A 23,200-nucleotide genomic window follows, 5' to 3' on the forward strand; every position below is an offset into this window, starting at 1 on the left:
GTATTTTTATTGTTTTAACCCGCCTGGATTCCTTGTGATTGGGTGGGCTATTAATACATTATTATTATTATTATTATTATTATTATTATTATTATTACAAGAAAAGGAATAAGAAAAAATAGAATCATAGAGTTGGAAGAGACCGCAAAGGCCATCCAGTCCAACCCCCTGCCATGCAGGAGCTCTCTGCCCTCAGGTTTATAATCTAAAGACAGGACACATGAGGAAAGAAGATAGCAGTGGGGGAGAGGATTAAGTCCAGCAGAAAATGCCTCTTCTCTCCTTCCAAATGCAGGGATGTGGCAGTTGGGATGGAGGAAGGCCCTTTCATCTGTTTCTGGGCCTAGGCATGATGCATACCATGTCACCAGCCACATTCAGTCAGTCAGTCAGTCAGTCAGTCATTCTATTTATCTCTCAGCAAATGGGACTTGATGCAGCATAAAATTAAATACTACAAATACAACTGAAACAAAAATGAATAAGAATATATAACACACTGATAAAGAAAAGACAGAACGAACACACCCTAACCATTTCAAGTTCCTTCTGGAGCAAGTGAGGTGAGGTGCCATAGGCTTGCCTGAATTTTTTTTAAGTGTTTCCACTCTGAACAAAAAGACAACAGGGGGTAGATAGCCAACCTCCCTCAGTGAGGATTTACAATGCCTAGCAGTGGCCATCAAGAAAGCCTGATATGAAACTCAGTGAGACTGTATGTCTTAAATAACATGGTCAGTGTCTCACTGACTGTGAAAGAATGGCAGCAGTGCAAGAAGGAAAGAATAGATGTCGAACACTGTTAAACATTTCCAGATCTTTCAATGTAAAACTAGTTACAAGCTTCAGCTATGTTTTCTCCACAGCTTGTAACTACTGTGTCAATGAAGGGATAATTAAGAAAACAAGCTTATTCATCTTCAGGCTGGCAGCAAAGGCTCAAGGGAACAGGCCCTCCTGAAAATCTCTTTCACCATATCAGTCTTTCCCCTCTGCTGCTTCTCTGAGTTTTCTTTAGCTGAACAGTATGGTTTATGAATGTTTAAATATTTATTATATGGAATAATCACATAAATAAAATAGAGTTTAACAATCTTTGAAAGTGGTTGAGGTTTTCCTACCAAAGAGGGCATGACAAATTCTAAAGGCAGGCACAAATGCCTTCTCCAGAGCAAAGGAAAGTTACTTTTTTGGACCATAACTCCCAGAATACTCCAGCCAGCAGAGCTAAGGGCCCTGAATGAGTGTTCTGGATCTTCTCTGGGCTAAAACTTCACCTCATCCACCCAAATTCAATCTAGTGGTTCAGTTTTTTTGTGAAAGAACTACAAAAGGTCCTAAAGAATAAAGGTAAACAAATGAACATTAAGGTTAGAATCATCCAAGACGCTGTATTCCCCATCACCATGTACAGATGTAAAGCTGGACAGTCAAAAAAGCCAGTAAGAAGAATATCAACTCATTTGAGAAGAGTACTGAAGATACTGTGAACAGCCAAAAAGACAAACAATTGGATCCTTGAACAGATCAAGGCTGAAATCTCCTCGGAAGCCAAAATGATCAAACTGAAGCTGTCATATTTTGATCACATCATGAGAAGGCACAACCCACTAGAAAAGCAATCATGCTAGGAAAGGTAAAGGATAGAAAGGGAGGAAGACTGTATGACAGATTTATAGACTCAATCGGATCTGAATTTGCAGGACTTACACAGAGCAATGGAGGATAGGGGGTCTTGGAGATTTTAATCCACAGAGTCGCTATGAGACAGGGTCAACGAAATGCACAAATAGCAATCTCTTCTGTTCAGATACGGTGGTGCGTTGCACCACCCTTTTCCAATGTGACATGCTTCTAATGTCTTGGGACACAATTCACATCATTCTTTACCCCATAACCAACAGCTAGACTGTCTGGGGATTATGAAATCTTTAAATTCAACATCTGAAAACCACCAGATGGGGAGAGACTGCTTTCCAGTTTGTCTTCTTTTAGTATTTTCTAATACAGCTCTCTACTTTTGACCTCCAGACATTGGGCATAAAGTCAGAAGTGAACATGTGTGAATATGTAGCTTTATAGTATACAGTGTATAGGCTTTTTTCATACCATATGCGAGGTGAAGTCAGTGGGAAAGGTAACATTGTGGGGAGAGTTAGTAAGCACAGCCCTGTTTCTCCATCTATGTGTTTTCTGAACATGTAAAGTAAATGTCCAAAATGGGCTTCTATAACCATCCAAAACTTCTATCACATTTGATCCAATCTTTAGTTTTCACATGTCAACAATCCACAGCCCACACAAAAATGACTGCTGAATTATAACGTACTGTTTCTAAACTACTATATGGTCACATCATGAGAAGGCACAACTCACAATAAGAGGGCTGTCCACTTTGTCAGAATTGCCTACTCCTCAAACTCCACTACATGTGTGCTTCGTGCACACAGAATCAGGTTTGAGTGAGCACCCAGAACCACAAATTTGAGGAGAGAGCAGAAAGAGAGCCAAGTCATGGGGGAGAGTAAGTGCGCAAAGCACTCACTGAGAATAGGAATGTTCATGCCCTATGGTCTTGTCATGCATTTCTGGTCTCACACTAGGAAGTTTGGCTTTAGGAGCGGGAAGCAATGGGGCATAGTGTTTACTAAGTTCCAAAGTTCCAAACAGTTTAATACACACACACACACACACACACACACACACACACTGAAAGTATTGTAAAAAGTAACAGAATGTGATACAGCAGGGAGAGATTCTCCCCCTCCATTACAATGTCACAAATTTCTCCCACATCCCACTACTACAAAGATGGAGAGGGAGAAAGAAAGAGAGGAGGAGAGATGTTTGTACATGTTACAGATATATTATCTATACAAGCACTATGTATTGATTACTCAGATATAAACAGAGCATTTATACAGCCTGAAAATATTTATATAGCACAACAGTAGGGAATACACAGGCCTTAAAAGGTAGTTGGTTTTCAGTTTTTATGATATCTCACCATTGGCTATGCTGGCTACAGCTCATAGGAGATGCAACCAAAAGACATCTGAAGAACCATACGTTTCCCCCACCCCTCCCTGATGTGAATGAAACAAAAACATTGCCTAGACAGTATCCATGAGGACTGTGTTATTCAGCTTGTATTTATTTCTTTTCTAATTTTTAAACAATTGGTTGTGTGGAAAGAAATTAAGAGAAGGCTCAAAATCAGAATACCGTATTTTCCTGCATACAAGACGACTTTTTAGCCCAGGAAAATCTTCCTCAAAGTGGGGGGTCGTCTTGTGCACAGGGAAAAAAAAGCCAAGCCTGCCGGTGGGTCCTAAAGAGAGCCCGCAGCGGCAAGCCTTCTCCTGAAGGCAAAGGAGCCCCACGGTGCGTCCCTTCCCTTCCTCCCCTTTCTTCTTTCATCTCCTTCTTTCCTTCCTTCACCCTTTCCTTTCCTTCCTACCTTTCCTTTCCTCCCTTCTTCCTTTCCCTTCCTAGGTTTCTCTCTCTTTCTCCACCATTTCCTTCCTTCCCTCCCTTTCCTTTTTCCCTCCTTCCTTCTCTCCCAGACTCCCTCCCTCCTTCCTTCCCTTTTCCTCCTTTTCTTCTCTTCCCTTCCTTCCTTGCTCCCTCCCCTCCCTCCCCCTCCTGTCCTCCTTTTCCCGGGCGGTGGCATTCCTCTCTGGGGAGGGATGGCATGAGGTCTTTCTACCTTCCCTCCTGAGGCTCAGTCCTTCCCACGAGAAGGAGCAGAGGGTTTCCCGCGCTCTGCCTCTGCCTCTCCTTCTCCTCTTCCCTTCCCTTGCATAGGATGGAGCCTTGTTGGGGGAAAGAAAGAGCTCCGGAGTCACTTGGGAAGCAAGGACCCACTTTTTATTGCCAGGCAAAAACACACTGCAGCAATAATCCAATCTGAGACTGCTTTAACTGCTCTGGCTCATTGCTAGGGAATTCTGGGAAATGTAGTTTTGTGAGAGATTGAGCCTTCTCTGTCAGAGAGCTCTGGTGCCACAATAAACTCCAGTTCCCAGGATTCCCTAGCACTGGGCCAGGGTAGTTAAAGTCCTCTCAAACTGGACTATTGCTGCTCTGTGTTTTGGACCATTGTTTCTTTTCTTTGGCTAAAAAAAGAAAAACAACAACTCTTGGCACACAGAAACCAGCCAGTTTGCTCCTTAGGAGTCTAGCTAGAGGCTTTCTTTCTTTCTTTCTTTCTTTCTTTCTTTCTTTCTTTCTTTCTTTCTCAGATGTCTCTCATGCTGTATCTACCCCGTAGAAGTAGAATGCTCCATCCACACAGAAGCATAGGATTTGTAGTTTTTATAACACCTATATAATTTATAAAACTACAAATCCTAGGATTCCAATAGGAGCCACTTGAACTGCCACGGCTCCATCCATACAGAATCTCTGGGATTTGTAGTTTGGAGGGCCCCCCCCCCCATTCTTTCATTCTTTGGGCAGAGAAGGCAAAAGACCTTATAAAACTACAAATCCTAGGGTTCCAATAGGATGGAGCAGTGGCTCTTAAAGTGGCGTCAAACTGCATTAATTCTACATTGTAGATGCACCAAGAGGAAGGGCGGGAGGAATTGTCGAGGCGGGTGAAATAATGTTGTGTATGCTGTTATTTCAAAAGTGGAACACACTCCTTCCTCGGAGTGTAATGGAGTCTCCTTCTTTGGAGGTCTTTAAGCAGAGGCTGGATGGCCATCTGTCAGGGATGCTTTGATTGTGATTTCCTGCATGGCAGATGAAGAGGGTTGGACTGGATGGCCCTTGGGGTCTCTTCAAACTCTAGGGACATTATCAGAAGGCCAAGCCAGCTGGTTGAGTCCTAAAGAGAGCTTGCAGCTCCCCTGACTCGGGAAAAGGCAGCCAGCTAGCTGGGGCCTTCTTCTTTCTCCTCCTTTCCCCCTTCTTTTTCTTCCCCTCTTCCTCTTCTTCTTTCTCCTCCTCCTCCTCTTCTCCTCTTCTTTTTCTCCTCCTCTACTTTTTCCCCCTCTTACTCTTATTCTTTCTCCACCTCCTCCTCTTCTTCCCCTCTTCCTCTTCCGCTTCTTCTTTCCCTCTTCCTCCTCTTTTTAATCCTCTTTTTCCTATTCTTCTTCTTTCTCCTCCTTTTCTTCTTTCTCCTTCTCCTCTTTTCTCCTCCCCCCTCTTTCTCCTCTGCCGCTGCTGATACTGTTATTGTGTGCCTTCAGCTCCTTTCTGACTTATCGTGGAAGAGAGGGGTGGTCTTATACAGTGAGTATATCCCAAACACTCTATTTTAAGTTGTAAAGTTGGGGGTCGTCTTATACGCCTGGTCGTCTTATATGCCAGAATATACGGTAACTGTTATCATTTAAAAATGGAACAATAGTATGTATCCAGATGATGGCAAATCTCCTCTGAATAAATCCTGCCATGAAAACTCCATAATTGATTCGTCTTAGGGTCACCATAAGTCAGAAATGATTTATAGCGCTCAACATCAACAAATATTCAGGCTGCCAACTATCTGTCTATGACCACTGTAAGCCTACAGAAGTGCCTATTGTGGCATGATAGTATATAACTGTATATAGAAAAAATGTGTCACTGTATACAGAGAAAGAGAGTCAGCATGACATTATGGTTTCAGTGTTGGACTAAAAGCTGGAGAAAACCAGAGTTCAAATTTTTGTTCAGCCATAGAAAACCACTGGAGACCTTTGGCAGGTCACAATTTCTCAGGCAAAGAGAAAAGCAATGACAAAATTCCTCTGAATAAATCATGTTAACAAAATCTTGTGATCAGATCACCATTAGTCAGAGTCAACTTGAAAGCACAAAATAACAAGACAAAGAAATGTCATACCATTAGTTTGAGGATTAGATCTAAGGGTCTGCATGCTTACCCTGCACACTGGCATTTTTCAGAGCTGTAAAGGACAGCAGGATGTCAGGAAGGCCATCACCATTTACATCAAAAAGTTCTGGTGAAAACAGCACTCCACCTGAAAAATAAAGTGAGGATGGTTATTCCAGAAATTATTTCCCATCTATCCAAAATGACTTTCAAACATTCTCAAGATCTGAGAAGAGAAACATTATTCTGTTGGGCTACAATTCCCAGAATCCCTCGGTGAGCATAGCTAGTACCCAAGGTTGCTGGGGAATTCTCAAAATTGTAACTCACAACCATGCTTCAAAGCTTTGTTAGCCAACATCAATATCGTATACAGTACTGGTTATATTATTTTTCAATACTGCTCTCCAGGTTTGACCCAAGACATTTTTCTGCCTGAGGTAAAGGATTAGGCAGCATCCCACATTCTATACACAGAAGCTAACTAGACTAGTAGCTAGATCTTACCTGATCATGGGACAGCATCCTGTACTGTACCTGAGAACACCAAATCAGCATAGTGGAGAAAAGATACATTCATGGAACACACAGCTATATCCTTCCAGCACCTTGTCACTACGGTGGTGCCCTGCATCTCCCACCTAAGGCTGGAGTGTTTTCCTGCCGTTTGTGATTATTATGTCCACTCAGATATAATTCTTTCTGAACTCCTGATCAAGTGATCTGAGGAGACCCTATATAGACACACTACCAATAGGGATTTAATGATCTGAAAATCAAATGTCCACCTAGCACAACAAAAAACAGTCAACTTGATTCAGCTAATTAGCCGTATCTCCAATATAAATTCAACAAAAATGTTTAGATTTTCATTACACCCAATATATTTCTACATGAGGGTGAAAAGAAGCTATGATCAGCCCTGCATATTTGTGGCTTTGACTTTTGCAGCTTTGATTATTCACAGGTTTGATTAATGTGTTCTCTCTAGGAATCTCTAGGTCCTTCAGTGAGACTCTGTGGTCCACATCCACCAGAGGTCACACTGGAGGACCTAGAGATGTCTAGACAGAACACTTCTCTAGGCATTTGTAGGTCCATCAGTGCAATTCTTTGGTCAACTTTTGGCAGATGTTGACAATAGAGATTCTTAGGTAAAATGTTCTCTCAGAGGTTAAAAAAAATTTTTTTTTTAATTTGTAGTTTTCCCACTTTCACAGAGGTCCTGAGCCCCTAACCCCAGCAAATGTGGAGGGCCCAATGTAGTGGAACACATGATATCCTAGCTGAACCAAAATATCTTAAAACAGCAGCCTACAGGAATACAAGTGTAATTAAGTCATTGAATCAAAGACATTTCAAAATATCCTTGATTTCATTCCTTCACTATCAGTTCTAAAACAATACCACTTTATACAACTTTTGTTGCTTAGGCACCAGTTTTATACTTCATCTAAGTATCTTATACTTGGTTGAACAGACCCAGTATTGTTGACACTGACTGGCAGAAGCTTTCCCAGGCTCTTTACCAGCCCTACCTGGAGATACTGGGGACTGAACTTCTGCCTGCAAAGCTGACTTCCCTTAAACATGAAATAAGGAAAGGAAACTGTAGTGAAAAGAAAGTCAGTTTTGCCATTTTGATGTGATTCTAAAAGGGGAGAATGAGGGGCTTCAGAAACAAACATGATATCATTGTTATGAAAAAAAGCAATGTATCAAAATGGTATCCCTAGCTACAGAGGAACAAGTGAAACCAGCTTTTTCTTTTGGTAGTGAAAGAATGTAAGACTTAAAGCTGGATAACGGTTTAATCTCCTTGTAGGGTGGATTGACTTAAAGAAACTTAAATCAGCAGTTTAACTAATCAACTGGCATTTCTCTATTCAAATCATCAGATTTAATCAGTTTCCATGTGTGCGTCCTTTCCATGTGTGGGTCAAGCACTTTCATAAGATAAGTAGATTCTCATTAGTTACCTAACTATTAAAATACGTTGATGTCCATCTGAATAGAAACTTTTAACCCTGGGATGTACTCCATGCTTTTATTATTCAGCATAGCACACCCCATCTTATTCAAAACCTCATCAAATGCAGAAAACTGTGCATAATATTTCTACTTCCATATATATTTTGGACTTTAGCAGAACATGCTCTATTCATACTAAACTGAGATGCTGTTGTTAAATAGATACAGTTAATATTGTAGAAAGAAAATAATTTGAAATGTTTTAAAATTAGAAGCAGGAGCGATTAGGGAATGAGGCTGTGTGAAAAGAAGGTAGAGCAAACTGGGGAAATAATTACTTAAGCTTCAAATCTTAAAACCTGGTACAGTTGTAGCTTATTTAACTACGTCTGGGTTTCAAAATGCAGCACCCATAGGTGCCCAAGCACCCTTAATCATCTCTCTTGGAAAAACTGCTGATATATGAGGGGAAGTGTGTTGCCATATTCAATTTTATACTTTAATGGGTGTTGTCACAGATGTTCTTGTGTGGTTGCTGTCTGTTGGGAGGGTTACTATCTGTGATGTTAAAAGGAGTTGGGGGGAGCTTGCTGGACTGTAATTGTGTATGTGTGGTTCTGGTTAGTGTTGGCTTGTGTCTTGAGAGTATGTTTTGCCCAAACATGTTCTGGACATGGAACTGTCTGGGTTTTGTGTTTTTGGGGGGAATACAGTCTGGATTGGGAGAGGCGGTAGCTTTAAGCATTTCCCTCTGGAAATATTTTGTTGATGCACATGTTATTAAATCTGTGATCAGTGTACCCTCTGCTTTACACTCAATTTCTTGTCTTTCAGGATTAGCCAGGGCCCGACACAGTCATTATGTGATTAACCATGACCCCTATGGAAGCATTTTGTGATCAGAACCACAACAATTTATCAGATTTCAAAGTATACTCATATAACGAAATGTATACTGTTTAAGGCACTCGCCATCATTTGAATGTAATATAAACCTGTAGGGATTAGCCTACTTATATGGATGGTGATCAATAATTAACTGACAGCTATCCTTATTCCAGGATGGGAAAAGTGACTTTTTGGCATATAACTCCCAGAATTCCCCATCCAGCATGGTTAGCAGCCATAGTCACTATGAGATACTGGGAGTTGTAGACCAAAGAGTAAGTTCCCCTTTTCTATTTTTTATTTTCTTCTGTCAAATTCCTCTCATTCTTTAATTTTGGGACACCCATGTAATGAGCTAACTTTGCCCTGTCAGGTACTTCTTACCTGCCTCCTGACCCAAGTTGCGAATCCAAGTGTTATGCAAGTCTCTGGCAGGACAGGGAATGAGGAAAGCACACACCAGCACAAGGATCATGGAAACCACCACCGTGAGCAAAAAGATGGCTGTGCGGAAGTAAGGCATTAAGGAGTTAGTTGTCTTCTGCTCCAGGATATTGGTAGCCTCATTAGAATATTCCTCTACCACCCCCTCCGACAGGTGCTGCTTTGTCATCCCAACTTCCACATCTGAGTCCACATCTTGCATTTCCCCCAGGGAACTCTTTCCATTTTTGACTCCACCATTCTTCTGCAAGTTGAGGACCAAATCATCTTCACTTTCATCACTGTCAGCCTGGGTGAGAGGATCATATTCCCCAAGATCTGGGCTCTTTTTGCCTGAGAAGGAAGGGGAGAAATAACCAGCTGTTACTGATGTGATGGGGTGAGCTAAAGAACACTTTGCAGTCTCAGGGCCCCTAAAAATGATCTGAATAAAAGGATCCATCATCCCTTTTAGGTGATCATAACAAAGCAAAACAAAGTGGTGGCGGGAGCACTGTGAACCTAAAGATTCAGTGCAGGAGGAGGAACAGGAAGAGCTCAACCCGTATTGTTATACAATTGAAGCCAATTCCCATCAATCATTCTAGTCATTACAGTCCAACGCCTTCAAAATTTATAATTAGAAGGGCTCTCTGAGAAGCTACTGAACAGTTGCTTCATGCTGAAACCTATGTGTGCCAAGGTTCTGTCCACCTTGGCCCTTAACTGACAACTGACAACTGTCCTAACAATACATGCCAGATGGCCACACAGATAGTGTGAAGGACAGTATGCAAAGGGATCTTGTAGCACTGTTGAGACTAACTGTGCAAAGGAAGTTGCAGCATAAGCTTTCATAGACTTGGTCTGCTTCCTCATATGCATGGAGTGAACTGGAGTCCATGCATCTGAGGAAGTGTAGATTAAGGGCCCAAACAGACAGGCCAAATAAAGCAGCTTCAGGCCATTTTGGAGTTGTGTTGTTTAAATGACACACACATCCTAAGAGACCAGAAGCCACACCAAAGCCGCACTCTGGTCTTAAGATAGGTTCAGCATGGCTTCTGGCCTCTTAGAATGAGTGCATCATTTAAACAGCACATTTCCAAAGTGGCGTGAAGTTGCTTTATTTGGCCTGTCTGTTCAGGTCTAAAGTCTACAAAAGCTTATGCTACTACAGTGCACCCGTGTTATAGGCAAGCATGATTTACACGGACTTGAGCATGCACACTCAAGCCGCAGGGAGCGCACCCGCACAAGGGGCAGCGCATCCCATTCAAATGAATGGGGTGTGCACCTGTGACGCCCCACGCGCTCCCTCGCCACTGTGCATGAGCCCCATTCAAATGAATAGGGCTCCAGCATAGGCGGAATTCACCTTATGCGGGGGGGGGGGGGGGGGGGGTGTCCGGAATGGACCTCTTTTGCATTAGCCTCCCAGCCTGAGGCCGGCCATCGGCACAAAACAATACACATGCAAATCACTCCTGCATTCCCAGGCTCACACAGTATATATACACCAAACTTTTTCCTGGCAAAGCATTCTCTGAAGATGCCAGCCACAGATGCTGGTGAAACGGTCAGGAAGAAAATTTTCTAGAACATGGCCACATAGCCCAAAAAAAACCCAAAAAACCATGAATGCCAGCCATGAAAGCCTTCGACTTCACAAACCCCAGCTGATAGCAAGGGCCCACTGTACTTTAATTCAGAGCCTGGAAATTTTACTTTTTTGAATGGCAAGTCCCAGAATCCACCTACCTCCAGCTCAGGAGGATTCTAAGAAGTGTTTTCTGAAAAACCAGTATTCCCAAGCTCCAGTCTGACTGCAAACCAACATAGTGTAGTGGTTTGAGCATAGGACTTGGACTCTGGAGGATGGAGTTCGATTGCCCGTTTGGCCATAGAAACCATCTAGGTAACCTTGGGCGGGTAATACACACTCAGCTCCAGAGAACACTTTGATAGGTTCACCTCAGGGTTGGAACTGATTTGAAGGCACACAACAACAACAAAAACTAACTACATTCTCTTCATGTCTTCCTCATCCAAATTATAGTCATGCTTGGTTTAAATGGTCTTTCGCTGGCTTGGTCTTACTCATGCAACAGCGGAAGTGACGTGACAAAATTCTGAGTAGAAGCATTGGGTTGCTTCACAAGTTGAGGAAAGCTTTTTTAGATTCTCCTGCACTTCTTTAAAAAAAAAAGCCTTTCCTGCAAGTAGAACAATTCTAAACATAGTACATCAGGGAAAGGTTCTGTGGGAGGACAAGCATGATCCAGTCCACTCCCTGTTGTAGTTTCCTACTCCCAGAAAAGTTTTCACATAGGGATATTTTAAAAAATAATAATAATGTAATCATGTGTTTGAAATACTACAAACTGTTCTACAATTTTGAAAATGTTACAGTCTCATCCTGCTGCATGCATTGACCACACCATAGTAATTAATTTCCATAAAATAGGGAATGGATCCCCTTGCCATACTCACTTACAAAGCAATTTTCCCAAGAAGAAGAATAATGTTCAAAAGACTGAAGAAATTAAAGATATCCCCCCCCCCCCCATTAGCTGGGACTGCTGTTGGTTTAAAAGGAGGGGAAAGTGTTTGGTTGCATGCAAGTAGATGTGTGCATTTTAGTCTGTGTATAAAGGAAACCCATTCGGCTGGAGTCCATTTGGCTGGAAATTTGCTCTCATTATTTGAAAAGGAAGATGAGAAGGAAGAATTTAAAGAGGGAAGAAGAGGGCAAATGGGAGGAAATGGTAAACTACAGAGTCTATAGGATAAAGAAGTTTCCAGAAAGGGGCTGTTTTATTCTGTTGTAAAAAAACAAAGTAAGTTTCTTGATCCAACCTAACACCTTTATTATGGCCTAAACCTGTGTTTGCAATCCATTTCATCAAATGATCAGTGTGTGGAGGTTATTAAATGGACTGGATCAGCCTCTCTGTTGGAATAACCACTAACAATTGCAGTTTTCAGCATTCTTGTGAATACTTGCTAACTACTCTAAGAAGACAAGGACTTAAGGATATGGGGGAAATTAAAGGAGCAAGGTGTTGAAGCAAAATGTCCCCTTTATCTGATAGATGGTCATACTCCAATGGAAGAAATTCTTCTGCTTATTAAGCACTTCCATAAGAGGAAACAAATCTTCTCTTTGCTTTTCATTTTTATTTGTTTGAAAGCCATCCCAGATTCTAAATTAAATCCAACTGTACAATCTAACTCAAGCTGTTGTTGTGTGCCTTCAAATAATTTTCAATTAATGATGACTGTAAGGCAGGCCGATCACATAGGTTTCTTGCCAAGATTTGTTCAGAAGGAGTTTGACTTTGCCTTCCTCTGAGGCTGAGAGAATGTGACTTGGCCAAGGTCACCCACTGTGTTTCCATGGCTAAGCAGGGATCTGACCCCTGGCCTCCAGGGTCATAGTCCAATGCTCAAACCACTAAACCATGCCGGCTCTCACCCAACTAGAGTAAATGCACTGATTCAATGGAAACTTGGTAACTCAACACTTGTATGATGATTCAGTAGGATACATCTACACTGTAGAAATAATGCAGTTTGATACCACTATAAGTGCTGTAGCTCCATCCTGTGAAGACCTGGGATTTATAGTTTTACAAAGTCTTTAGCCTTTTCTGTCAAAGAATCCTGGTGCCTCACAAAACTACAGATCCCAGGATTGTGTAGGATGGAACTATGGCAGTTAAAGTGGTGTCAGACTGCACTATTTCTAGAGTGCAGATGCACCCTAGGAACTAGATCTAGAAAATTATCTAGAAAGTATATCAAGCAAGTAACTAGCAATCATATGATCATATACAGAAAGTAACAGTGTTTTGCAAAACTGACTTTACTGACAGATTGACCGAATTGCTAAAGTGCTAAATAGAAGTCCATGAAAAGAATTGTCTCTATCACACCAACATTTGCAAAACACTGTCTATTACATTCTGCATATGATTATATAATTGTTAGTTAAATTCTTGATATTTTTTGGTTTGTATAAGTTTAGCTCATTATATTGTTCACAGTTATTCTCTGTATGCTCTTTAGTTACTTTTTCATTCATTTTTTTATATACTTGGTATCCTGTTTTTTACATACTTGGTATCCCCAAGTTTGTTTAAACACTATTTTTATACTTACTACACTGCTTTCCAGTTTGTTTTTGGTTTATCTCAGAGCTCTGAAAAATTGCATTTTTGTATGACAACTCCCACAATCCCTCCACTTGAATTGTATTAGACAAAGTAACTGTTCCAAAGTAACTGTTCAGCACAGAAAGACCTTATCCTTCCAATAGATACTGTCTCACCTGGAGTTAGATATAAGGAAAAAAGAACACTTTGTTCCTTAAACCAAAGGGGGAGGGAGTCACATTATTGTTTCTCTAGTATGGCTGCATGGTGGATGACAGAACAGCTGTCTTGAGCAGCATTTTATAGCTTCTACAAATCAATGGAATAATGTCAAATTGCCCTTCTCTTGTGTGCGCCTCTGTAACGAACTTGAAGCTGGTGCCAGTCAAAGATGAAGTAGGAAGGGCAGGACTTGATGCCAAAAGAGTTATTAGCCCAGTTGCAACGCAAGCAAATAACAGAGCTTTCTCCTTCTTGCTTAATTTTGTCACATGTACTACCTTCTCTTGTAAACTCAGATTTTCTCCTTGTCTTACAGCTGGCACATCCCAGAAATCATTTGTTGCCCCCAGATTACGGAGTGACCTGCCGGAAGAGATACAACCGCTGGAAACGCTGACGGCATATTAAACAACAATAAAGACACATCTCTTCCAGAAGGCCTACCCAGTCAATTTTAAAACATGATTTTTTAATCTGTATATTTTAGGGAATGTACCCATATGAGTGTACTTCAACAGTTTTATAGTACTGTGTTTTAACTATTGATTTTATGTGTTTTCTATTTCATTATTTTAATATGCTGCACCTCGCCTTGAGCCAAGGTGGGAAAGAAAGAAACATTTTTATTTATTTATTTCCAACCATCACCCATTTAACATCTAAAGGTTCACAAAAAAGACAAACATAAAGAATGTCTAGCCCTTAAATGCAACTTCATTTTATCAACATATAATAACTACCTGTCTGTTTCGCTTGTTGTCTTTAGTTTCCTTGTGGGTGTGACAAGAATCTCGATCAAGCTGCACTCGCAAATCCAACTGCTCAGTTTGATGTTCCTGTGCTTTTGCAATACTTGCTTCTTCAAAAGCCACTATAAGTGACTGTAATTGATTATGTGTAGCAGAAACCAGATCTATTTCTTACATGGAAACAGTTTATCTTGCACTGACTGTGTGGAAGGCACTGTAAACTAGAGTAGCAGGTGAAAATATATAGATATGGTTGATTTTTAAAATATCTCTGTATAAATATGTATATGTAAACCTGAGGCACATGCAAGTTCTTTGCTAAAGCCTACAAGGCTTAGATGACAAATGATACTGTGTTTCTCGAACACTGTAAGAGTTCCTTGCTTTTCCTTTACATGAAAAAGAGACCACAAACTCGCCATTCAATTAACTTCATATCATTGTCTCTATATCAGTATGCGGGGTTGCAGCCTTTACACCAATTAAAATGCAAAAGACGACAAACAGGTTAAGTGGTGTGACTAGAGCAGCAGAAAAATACTGGGCAACATATGCCAGGGTGTAAGAAGGAATGTATTATTAATTAACCTTGCCACCTAGCATGACAAGCTATTTGGCTCAAAATAACAATTACTTAATTACAGGGAAAGCTCCTGGAGTTTCAGAAGAGGAGGAGGAAGAAAACTCACAACACAACCACAGCCACAACCCATCCAAGACTGTTACTGACACTAGAGGGTTGAGGTCGAATTATTTGGGTACCCTCTGGCAGCAATCAGTTCCCCTAGATGGATGTAATGTCTCATATACTGAATGTCAACGATGGCACAAATAAAGGTTGGACAGTGGTACTTTGATGCAAGATGAAGGTCTGTCCCAATCTTGACCCAGAAGAACAAAGATTACGCACACGCCACACCCAGATGCCGCTCTTTTCCAGATCCACTTTCTCCCCTCTCCCTTTCAGCAGCAAGGCAGTATAACCATTTAGATTCACAGAATCATACAGTACTTTCAAGAGACCACAAGGGCCATCCAGTCCAGCCCCACCATACAGGAACTCACAATCAGAGCATCCATAACAGATGGCCATCCAACCTCTCCTTAAAGACCTCCAAAGAAGACTTCAGCACAGTCAGAGGGAGTGTGTTTCACTGTCAAACAGCTCTTACTGTCAAGAAGTTCCTCCTAGTGTTGAGGTGGAATCTCTTTTCCTACAATTTGCATCCATTGCTCTGTGTCCTATTATTCTCTGCAGCAGCAGAAAACAAGCTTGCTCCATCCTCAGTATGACACCGCTTCAAATACAGTATTTAAACAGGGCTATATCATTTCATTTCTTAAGCTTAACTTCTCTAGGCTAAACGTACCCAGCCTAAGTCAGTCCTCCCAGGGCATGGGTTCCAGACCCTTCACCATTTTAGTCACCCTCCTTTGGACATGCTCCAGCTTGTCAACATACTTTTTGAATTGTGGTGCGCAGAACTAGATATAGTATTCCAGGTGAGGCCTGACCAAAGCAGAATAGGATGGCACTATTACTTCACTTGAGCTAGACACTATACTTTCATGCAACCTAGAATTTGCAACTCAGCCTCCAAGATCCTCCCAACCATTTCCCTCAGGCCCATTCCTTCTCCGCTCCTTGCAGGCAGGGGCATCACTAAGAAGGAGGGGGAAGCGGACTGGAACCGGTGACACCCTGAAGGGGGGGAGTGACACCACTGCTCCCCAAATATCTGCCTTTTTGCAGATATTGGCTGTGGTTTTCCTCTGTCTCCCTTTAAAATGCTGGAGCTCAGTGAAAGAGATGGGGTGAGTGGGGTGAGGCTCAGGAGAGGAAAGGAGAGGCCCCATGTTTTCTTAAAATTTTAAATTGAAAAAAATTAATTTTTTCTTTTAAATTTTTCTTTCAAAACATCACATCTCACCAAATTTTCACTTTGACTACACAAGGCTAGGTACATGTAAATAATACAGTATTTAGGTGGTGCATATGATATTGTAATGTACATAAAGGTATTATTTCAACTTTGCTAGTTGTTCACATCACAACTATTGCCATAACATTCAGTGGTATACAGAGTTTGGTTGTTGGACTACAACTATGGAGACCATGGTTCAATTCCCAGCTGGGCCATGAAACCTACTGGGTGACCTTGGGCAAGTCATACTCTCTCAGCCTCAGGGGAAGACAATGCAAACTCCTCTGAACAGCTCTTGCCAAGAAAACCCCATGGGTCACCCTAAGTCAAAAAGGACCTGGAGGCACACAACAATAACAACAACAAACAGGAATTACAATTTATGAGTTAACATGACTATAAAAACCATTACTAAGGATTCTGAGCGATGTGGTGTAGCGGTTTGAGCACTGGGCTATGACCCTAGAGACCAAGGTTCGAGTCTCTCCGCTCGGCCATGAAAACCCACTGTGGGACCGTCATGTTCTCTCAGCCTCAGAGTGGGGCATGGGCAAAACCACTTCTAAACCAGCCTTGCCAAGAAAACTCTGGGACAGGCTTACATTAGGGTTACCATAAGTCAGCAATGGCTTGAAGGCTTTTGTTGCTGTTATGCTGCCTTCAAGTTGTTCCTGACTTACAGAAACCCTAAAGCAAACCTATCATGGTGTTTTCTTGGCAGGATTTCTTCAGAGGAGGTTTACCATTGCCCTTCCCCGAGGCTGAGAAAGTGTGACTTGCCTAAGGTCACCTAGCATGTTTCCATGGTTGAGCTGGGAAATGAGCCCTGGTCTCCAGAGTCATAGTCCAACACTCAAACCATGTGCATCTGAGGAAGTAAACAGAAGTAGGAAAGCTCATGCTGCCAACTTCTTTCTTTCAGTTAGCCTCAAAGGTGCCGCAAGATCTCTCTACATACTGATACCACAGATTAACATGGCTACACCTTGAATTCAAACCCTGCTTGCCACTGAATATAATGGCATATACACATCCCTCCACATTGACTTTTGCAGATTTGACTATCCATGGATATGATTAATATGTTCTCTCTAGGAATAGCTAGGTCCTCCACAACTCTATGTTCAACTTTAACCAAAAGTCGAACTGAAGGACTTAGAGATTCCTAGAGAGAACACTCCAGGAGGCATTTGTAGCTCTTCCAGTGCAATTCTATGGTCAAAGTCTGGCAGGTGTTGACCATAGAATTGCACTGGAAGACCTAGAGATTCCTAGAGAAGTGGTTTGTCAGGTATATCTTGAACTCAAACCCTGTGTACCAGTATAATTAATGTTAACTATACATAGTTTAATGTATAGTTTTAATTGTTATTTGTTTAACTGATGTTTTAAGGGGAGAGAGGGAATAATTGGGTTACTATGTATGTATCATATGGATTTTTAACCGTAAGCCACTTCGATTGTCCTTGACAGAGAAGCAGGGTATAAATAAAGCTTCTAAACCCGGCAAACATGGAGGGACAAGTGAAATGGCACCATGGGTTTCCGTGGCAGAGCGGGGGATTTGAACCCGGCTCTCCAGATTCGCCGTCTAACACTCAGAGCACAATACCACACAATAACAACAATAAAATGGTGTGGTAGGGAAGGAGAAGGTGTTCTAAGGTGGGTGCAGGGGGTGACACCATGAGCTACTACAGCACAGGGTGGTGCCAACCCTATTGACTCCATTGGCTTGCAAGGGCAGGCTTCCTACCCTCCCAACAACAGACCCTGGAGCAAACCTCCGTCGCCATGGCAACCCCATATTCACCCCACCCCACCCGCCCCTCATTTGCATCCCCCTCATTTGCATCCCTGGCGCCAGAGATGACGAGGAGGGCACCTGCCAGGACCAGGGTTGGCGGAGGGAGGGGAGGCACGGGGGGCTGTTCCAGGTTGGGACCCGGATGTTTCAACGTTCTCCCCCACAGAGGAGAAGAAGAAGCGGGAAGCTGCTGCTCTTCCTTTTAGCTCCTCTCTCCCTCCTCCGCGCCTGGAGCGTCCCAGAGCCTTCCTTACCTGGCAGCTTCAGCGCCCGCGACAGGACCGTAGCCATGCTGGAGGTGCTCACTGCGCCTGCGCCAGCCCCTCCTGCCTCCTGGGAAGTGTAGTTCTGCGCTGCTGACCTATAGAGAGAGAGAGAGAGATGGAGGGAGGGAGGGAGAGCACCAACATGGTTTGAGCCTTTTGGACTATACCACTCTGGGAACCCAGGCTTCAAGTCCAGGTGGGTCATAAAACCCACCTTAGGGAGAGTCACACTCTCTCAGCCTCAAGGGATGGCCATGGCAAACCTTCTCTGAAGGAGCCTCGCCAGAAGTCGGGAAGGACTTGGAGGCAGACAACAACAACAAAAGACCTCATATGTGTGTGTGTGTAATTTTTATATATATATATATATATATATATATATATATAATGTGGGTATTATATAATTTATAATATAATATACTGTATACTGTATGTGTGTGTTATATATCATATATTTTATATATAATATGTATGTATATATGTGTGTGTGTGTCTATATATAGATAAAATATATGTGTCTTATATATGTGTGTGTATACATATAATGTGTGTTTTATATATATTGTATATTTTATATATGTGTGTGTGCATATATATATATATATAATATGTGTGTATATATGTATGTGTGTATTATATATGTGTGTGTTTGTGTATTATATATAATATGTGTGTGTGTGTATAAATGTATTATATATATTATATATTATAAATTGTATATATATAATATGTGTATATATGTATGTATGTATAATGTACAGTATATATAATGTATGTGTGTGTGTACACATATATGCAGTAAACACTCAGAAATCAACTCTCAGTCATGCTCAAAACGGAGGAGATTGGAGAAAAATGAAGGGCCTGACCAAGTAAAAGCTAAAAGGAAACCACCCCTAGAAATCTAAATCCATGCTTCTTAGTCATACCCGAAACAGAGGGCATTTAAGAAAAATGTAGGACACGACCAAATATAAAAGCCAGCTCTCATAGAAATCTAAACCCATACTTCTTCATCATGCTCAAAATGGAGGACATTGAAGAAAAATGACCAAGTGCATGACCAAAATAACAGCTACAAAGATTCGTAAACCCCTTAGGGAGTGCTTAAGTGCACTGATAAGCGTTATAGAAATGTACTTGCTATTGCTATTGCTCTATATATGTAAATTCATGCTTCCCAATCAGACTCAAGATGGAGGACATTTTGGAGTTCCTCCTGGACAGAGGAGGGTTGGAAAATGGAAGACATGTCCTGGAAACAGAGGATGCCTTGTCACCCTTCTTGTCTTTCTCTAAATCACTCCAGGGAGCCAGAAGAACCTCTGGAAAGGAAGGCAAGGCATATCCTCTGAATTTTCTCAACTCCTCTCTTTTCTAAAAGGAAAGGGTTGGAAACAATGGGAAGCAGATGATAAAGCAAGGAGTGGATCTGGAGGGAATGGCTCCCAGGAAGAGAGATGGGACATGACTCTTTATTTTTGTTATCCTCGGCTGCATCCACACTGTAGAGATAATCCGGTTTGACACTGCTTTAACTGCCATGACTCCATGATATGGAGTTCTGAGAACTGTAGTTTGTAGTTTGGCACCAGAACTGACAGAGAAGGCTAAATAGCTCAGAAAACCACAGTTCCCAAAATTCCACAGAACTGAGGCATTGTCTCACAACAAACTACACATCCCAGAATTCCATAGCATGGAGCAATGGCAGTTAAAGTGATGTCAAACTGGATTATTACTGTAGTGCAGATTACTATTATTATTACCCTTTAGTTATATAATGCTGTAAATTTACACAATGTTGTACATACAATCAATTAAAATAGATAAAATAAACCTGCCTATGGCACACATTCTACAAAATAATTAAATATAATACCTATTAGTACATGTTAATATTCAATAAAATACGACAGACAACAAATTAAAATAACATTAGATAACAAAGCCCCTGCTTTGTTGTTTCTGATTTATGGCAATCCTAAAGCAGACCTATTGTGGGGTTTTCCTGGCAAGATTTGTTCAGAGGAGGTTTGCATTTGCCTTCCCTGGCGGCTGTGAGGGTATGACTTGCGTAAGGTCACCCAGGTCCATGGCTGAGCCAGGAATCGAAACCTGGTTCTCAGAGTCGTAGCCCAACTCTCAAACCATTATGCCATGCTGGCCTCTTTGGCAACCCTGTCATGGGGTTTTCAAGTTTCTTCAGAGGGGGTTTGCCATCACCATCCTCTGAAGCTGAGAGAGTGTGACTTGCCCAAGGGGAAAGCTCTCTGCTACTGGAGTACTTTCCCAGAGTGACAAAAGTACATATTTCCCTCCCATCAAGGCTCAGGATGTTTTGCTTTTACCTCTTGAGCCTTGTTGCTTCCTTCTTTCCTGTGCAGAGCAGCAGTTCCCCTCTTCTTGGCAACTGCACCTTCACCCTCCTCATCTTCTGTTTCTTTCTTTTCTTTTCTTTTTTTGTGCTGCAAATATTAACATCAGTAGTTGTTGTCCCAGGCGTGTAAACATTAATCCCTCACTATTGGACACAATTTTGACATGCAGCCAAAGGCTGACTTGGCTACAGCTCCCCGGAGTCTTGCAGTTTGCAGAACAAAGCTAGCCTGACCTGAAGCAGCCTGTTTGAACATGTGTATGGCAGCAGGCCTTTGGCCTAAACCAGAAGTGGCTCTTCAAAAAGAATAGCATCACTCATGCCAGAATAAAAAGAAAAGATAATGTGATGTGCATTGGATTGTTTGAGTTCTGTGTGTTTAGAGCTCACTGGAAGTTACTGGCTGACCTAGGTCCAAAACAGACTTCAGAAATCATTCAGTTTGAGACCGCTTTAACTGCCCTGGCTCAGTGCTAGGGAATCCTGGAAATTGTATTTTATTGTGGCGCCGGTGGTCTCTGACAGAGAAGGCTAAATGTCTCATTGAGCCAGAGCAGTTAAAGTGGTCACAAACTGGATTATTTTTGCAGTGTGTCTTGGACCCTTGACAAATTCTTGTTCACACTCCTTTATCCATCTGAAGAAGGGAGACTAGTGTTTATAAAAACTAAACAAGTAATGGGGTGTCTATAAACTTATATGTTTTTTAGGGTTGTTGATGCCTCTCACCTTTTTGGTTGTTTGTGGCCTATGATATAGGTCACTATTTTCACTTCTCCAGGGGCCATTTCATGTTTTTGTTGTGTTCCTTCAAGTCATTTCCGACTTATGGCAACCCTAATACAAACCTATCGTAGTTTTCTTGGCAATATTTGTTCAGAGGAGGTTTCGCATTGCCTTCCTCTGAGTCTGAGAGAGTGTGATTTGACTAAGGCTACTCATTGAGTTTCATGGCCAAGCAGGGAATCAAACTCTGGTCTCTGGAGTCATAGTCCAGCACTCAAAACGTCTATGCCAAGCTGGCTCTCCCTTTCATACAGCACCGTTATACCTAAAGGACACACAAATATCTTTCCCTGTCTCTCACATTAAACATACAATACCGTTAATACAATACTAACAACAGAAGGACACTACTAAAGAATACAATGACATTTATTTATATATTTACTTATTTTATATGCTGACTTTTTTCCAGGCTGGGACCCAAAACAGCTTCCATAAGACATTAAAAACATTTACAAAAAGTTTAAAATGAATTTTAAAAATACTACATTAAAGCACTATAAAACTGATTAAAATCATACAAAAGTTAACATAAAAAAGCATTATTGTAGACACTGTAAAATATTACTAATAAGACATTATAGTGTTGTACACTATATGCATCCTAATGGCAGGGCTGCACCCTGTGGCAGCTGATGGACCTATTTTGGTGGAGCAGTAAATCCAAATTTTTATTCCAAACTTTTAAAAAGCTCTCGAAGGCACTATACCTGTTTCGAAGATAAAGTTCAGCACCTTGGACAACTGCTTGGAAGTTCAGTCTAAAATCTGGAGTGCATTCATCTCTCCCACTGAAATTGGAGTCACCAGTCTTTACTGACTGGTCCTGGAGCCCTTGCCTACAATGCAATCATAGCATTATAATTCCATTTTAAATGTCATGCAGAATTCCTATGCAATCCTGGGATTTCTAGTATTAGAGCTATTGGTGCTCTCTGTCTGTGAATTCTAAGAACCACCATAAACAGTAAATCCCGGGATTCCATAGGATGTTAACATGGCAGTTAAAATGGAATCCTAATGCTATAATTGTGAAAAGCCCCCTAATGAATCAAGGGGTCTGAACAGAAATTTGCTAATGGATACATGGAACACTTTCCCAAAGGCCAGGATCTTCCAAGGGCCTCATAGAGGACATACATACCCTTACTGTGATATGATTCCCACCCTGCTATAAAAATGTCATGGGAGAAATTTGGGATATAATTCAATAAATGAAATATTGTGATAAGGTCTGCTGAAAATTGATCATATTTCCAAGTGAACATGAGTTCACATTTCATAGTGTTTGTCTAGGAACGCATTATCATAGAAGTGTTGATTCCACTGCTTTCTGACAAGCTTCCCAGAGCCCTTTATAGGTCACAATGCAGCAATTTTCACTGTTTGTCGTTGTTATTTTCTAGCTTATTTGCCTCAATGTCAGAAGAATCAACCCCCCTCCAAAATGTAATCTTGCTTAACCTGTGTCAAATGAATACTATTGATAATCTCAATTACAGTAGATCCATTGAATCAATTGTTGAATAGTAAATCGATATTTAAGTAAATCTTATTAATTTAAATGGGTCTACTCGAGTTGGAAGTACCATGACAATTTAGGCCACTAGATGAGAATATGATTGTATGAAGGTCACAAGCATCACTTGGCTAGTACCCATGAAATCTTTGTTGATTAATACACATCCTTTTCCCACACTTTCCTCATTCCTAGCTCTGCCCCATCCTGTAGTAACACCTTGTTTTTCATAAATCTTTGCTTATTCCCAGAACCACCTTTACAACATTAATAACAG

The 23,200-nt window shown here is 41.4% G+C and overlaps 1 protein-coding gene across 1 annotated transcript in view; it reads right to left on the bottom strand.

Moving 5' to 3' along the window:
- Positions 1-20,719, bottom strand: part of FAM234B (family with sequence similarity 234 member B) — a 43,919-nt gene extending 23,200 nt beyond the window's left edge. Inside the window, exons 1-4 of the mRNA XM_042468333.1 lie at positions 20,590-20,719; positions 18,227-18,333; positions 9,074-9,466; positions 5,880-5,978 (exon numbers count right to left, since the gene is read on the bottom strand). Of these exons, the coding sequence (XP_042324267.1) occupies positions 5,880-5,978; positions 9,074-9,466; positions 18,227-18,333; positions 20,590-20,672 (682 nt within the window). The 5' untranslated portion in view covers positions 20,673-20,719. The remainder of the gene's footprint in view (positions 1-5,879; positions 5,979-9,073; positions 9,467-18,226; positions 18,334-20,589) is intronic.
- Between the last annotated feature and the right edge of the window lie 2,481 nt (positions 20,720-23,200).

This window comes from Sceloporus undulatus, chromosome 5, assembly GCF_019175285.1.
Source record: "Sceloporus undulatus isolate JIND9_A2432 ecotype Alabama chromosome 5, SceUnd_v1.1, whole genome shotgun sequence".
Classification (NCBI taxonomy): domain Eukaryota; kingdom Metazoa; phylum Chordata; class Lepidosauria; order Squamata; family Phrynosomatidae; genus Sceloporus; species Sceloporus undulatus.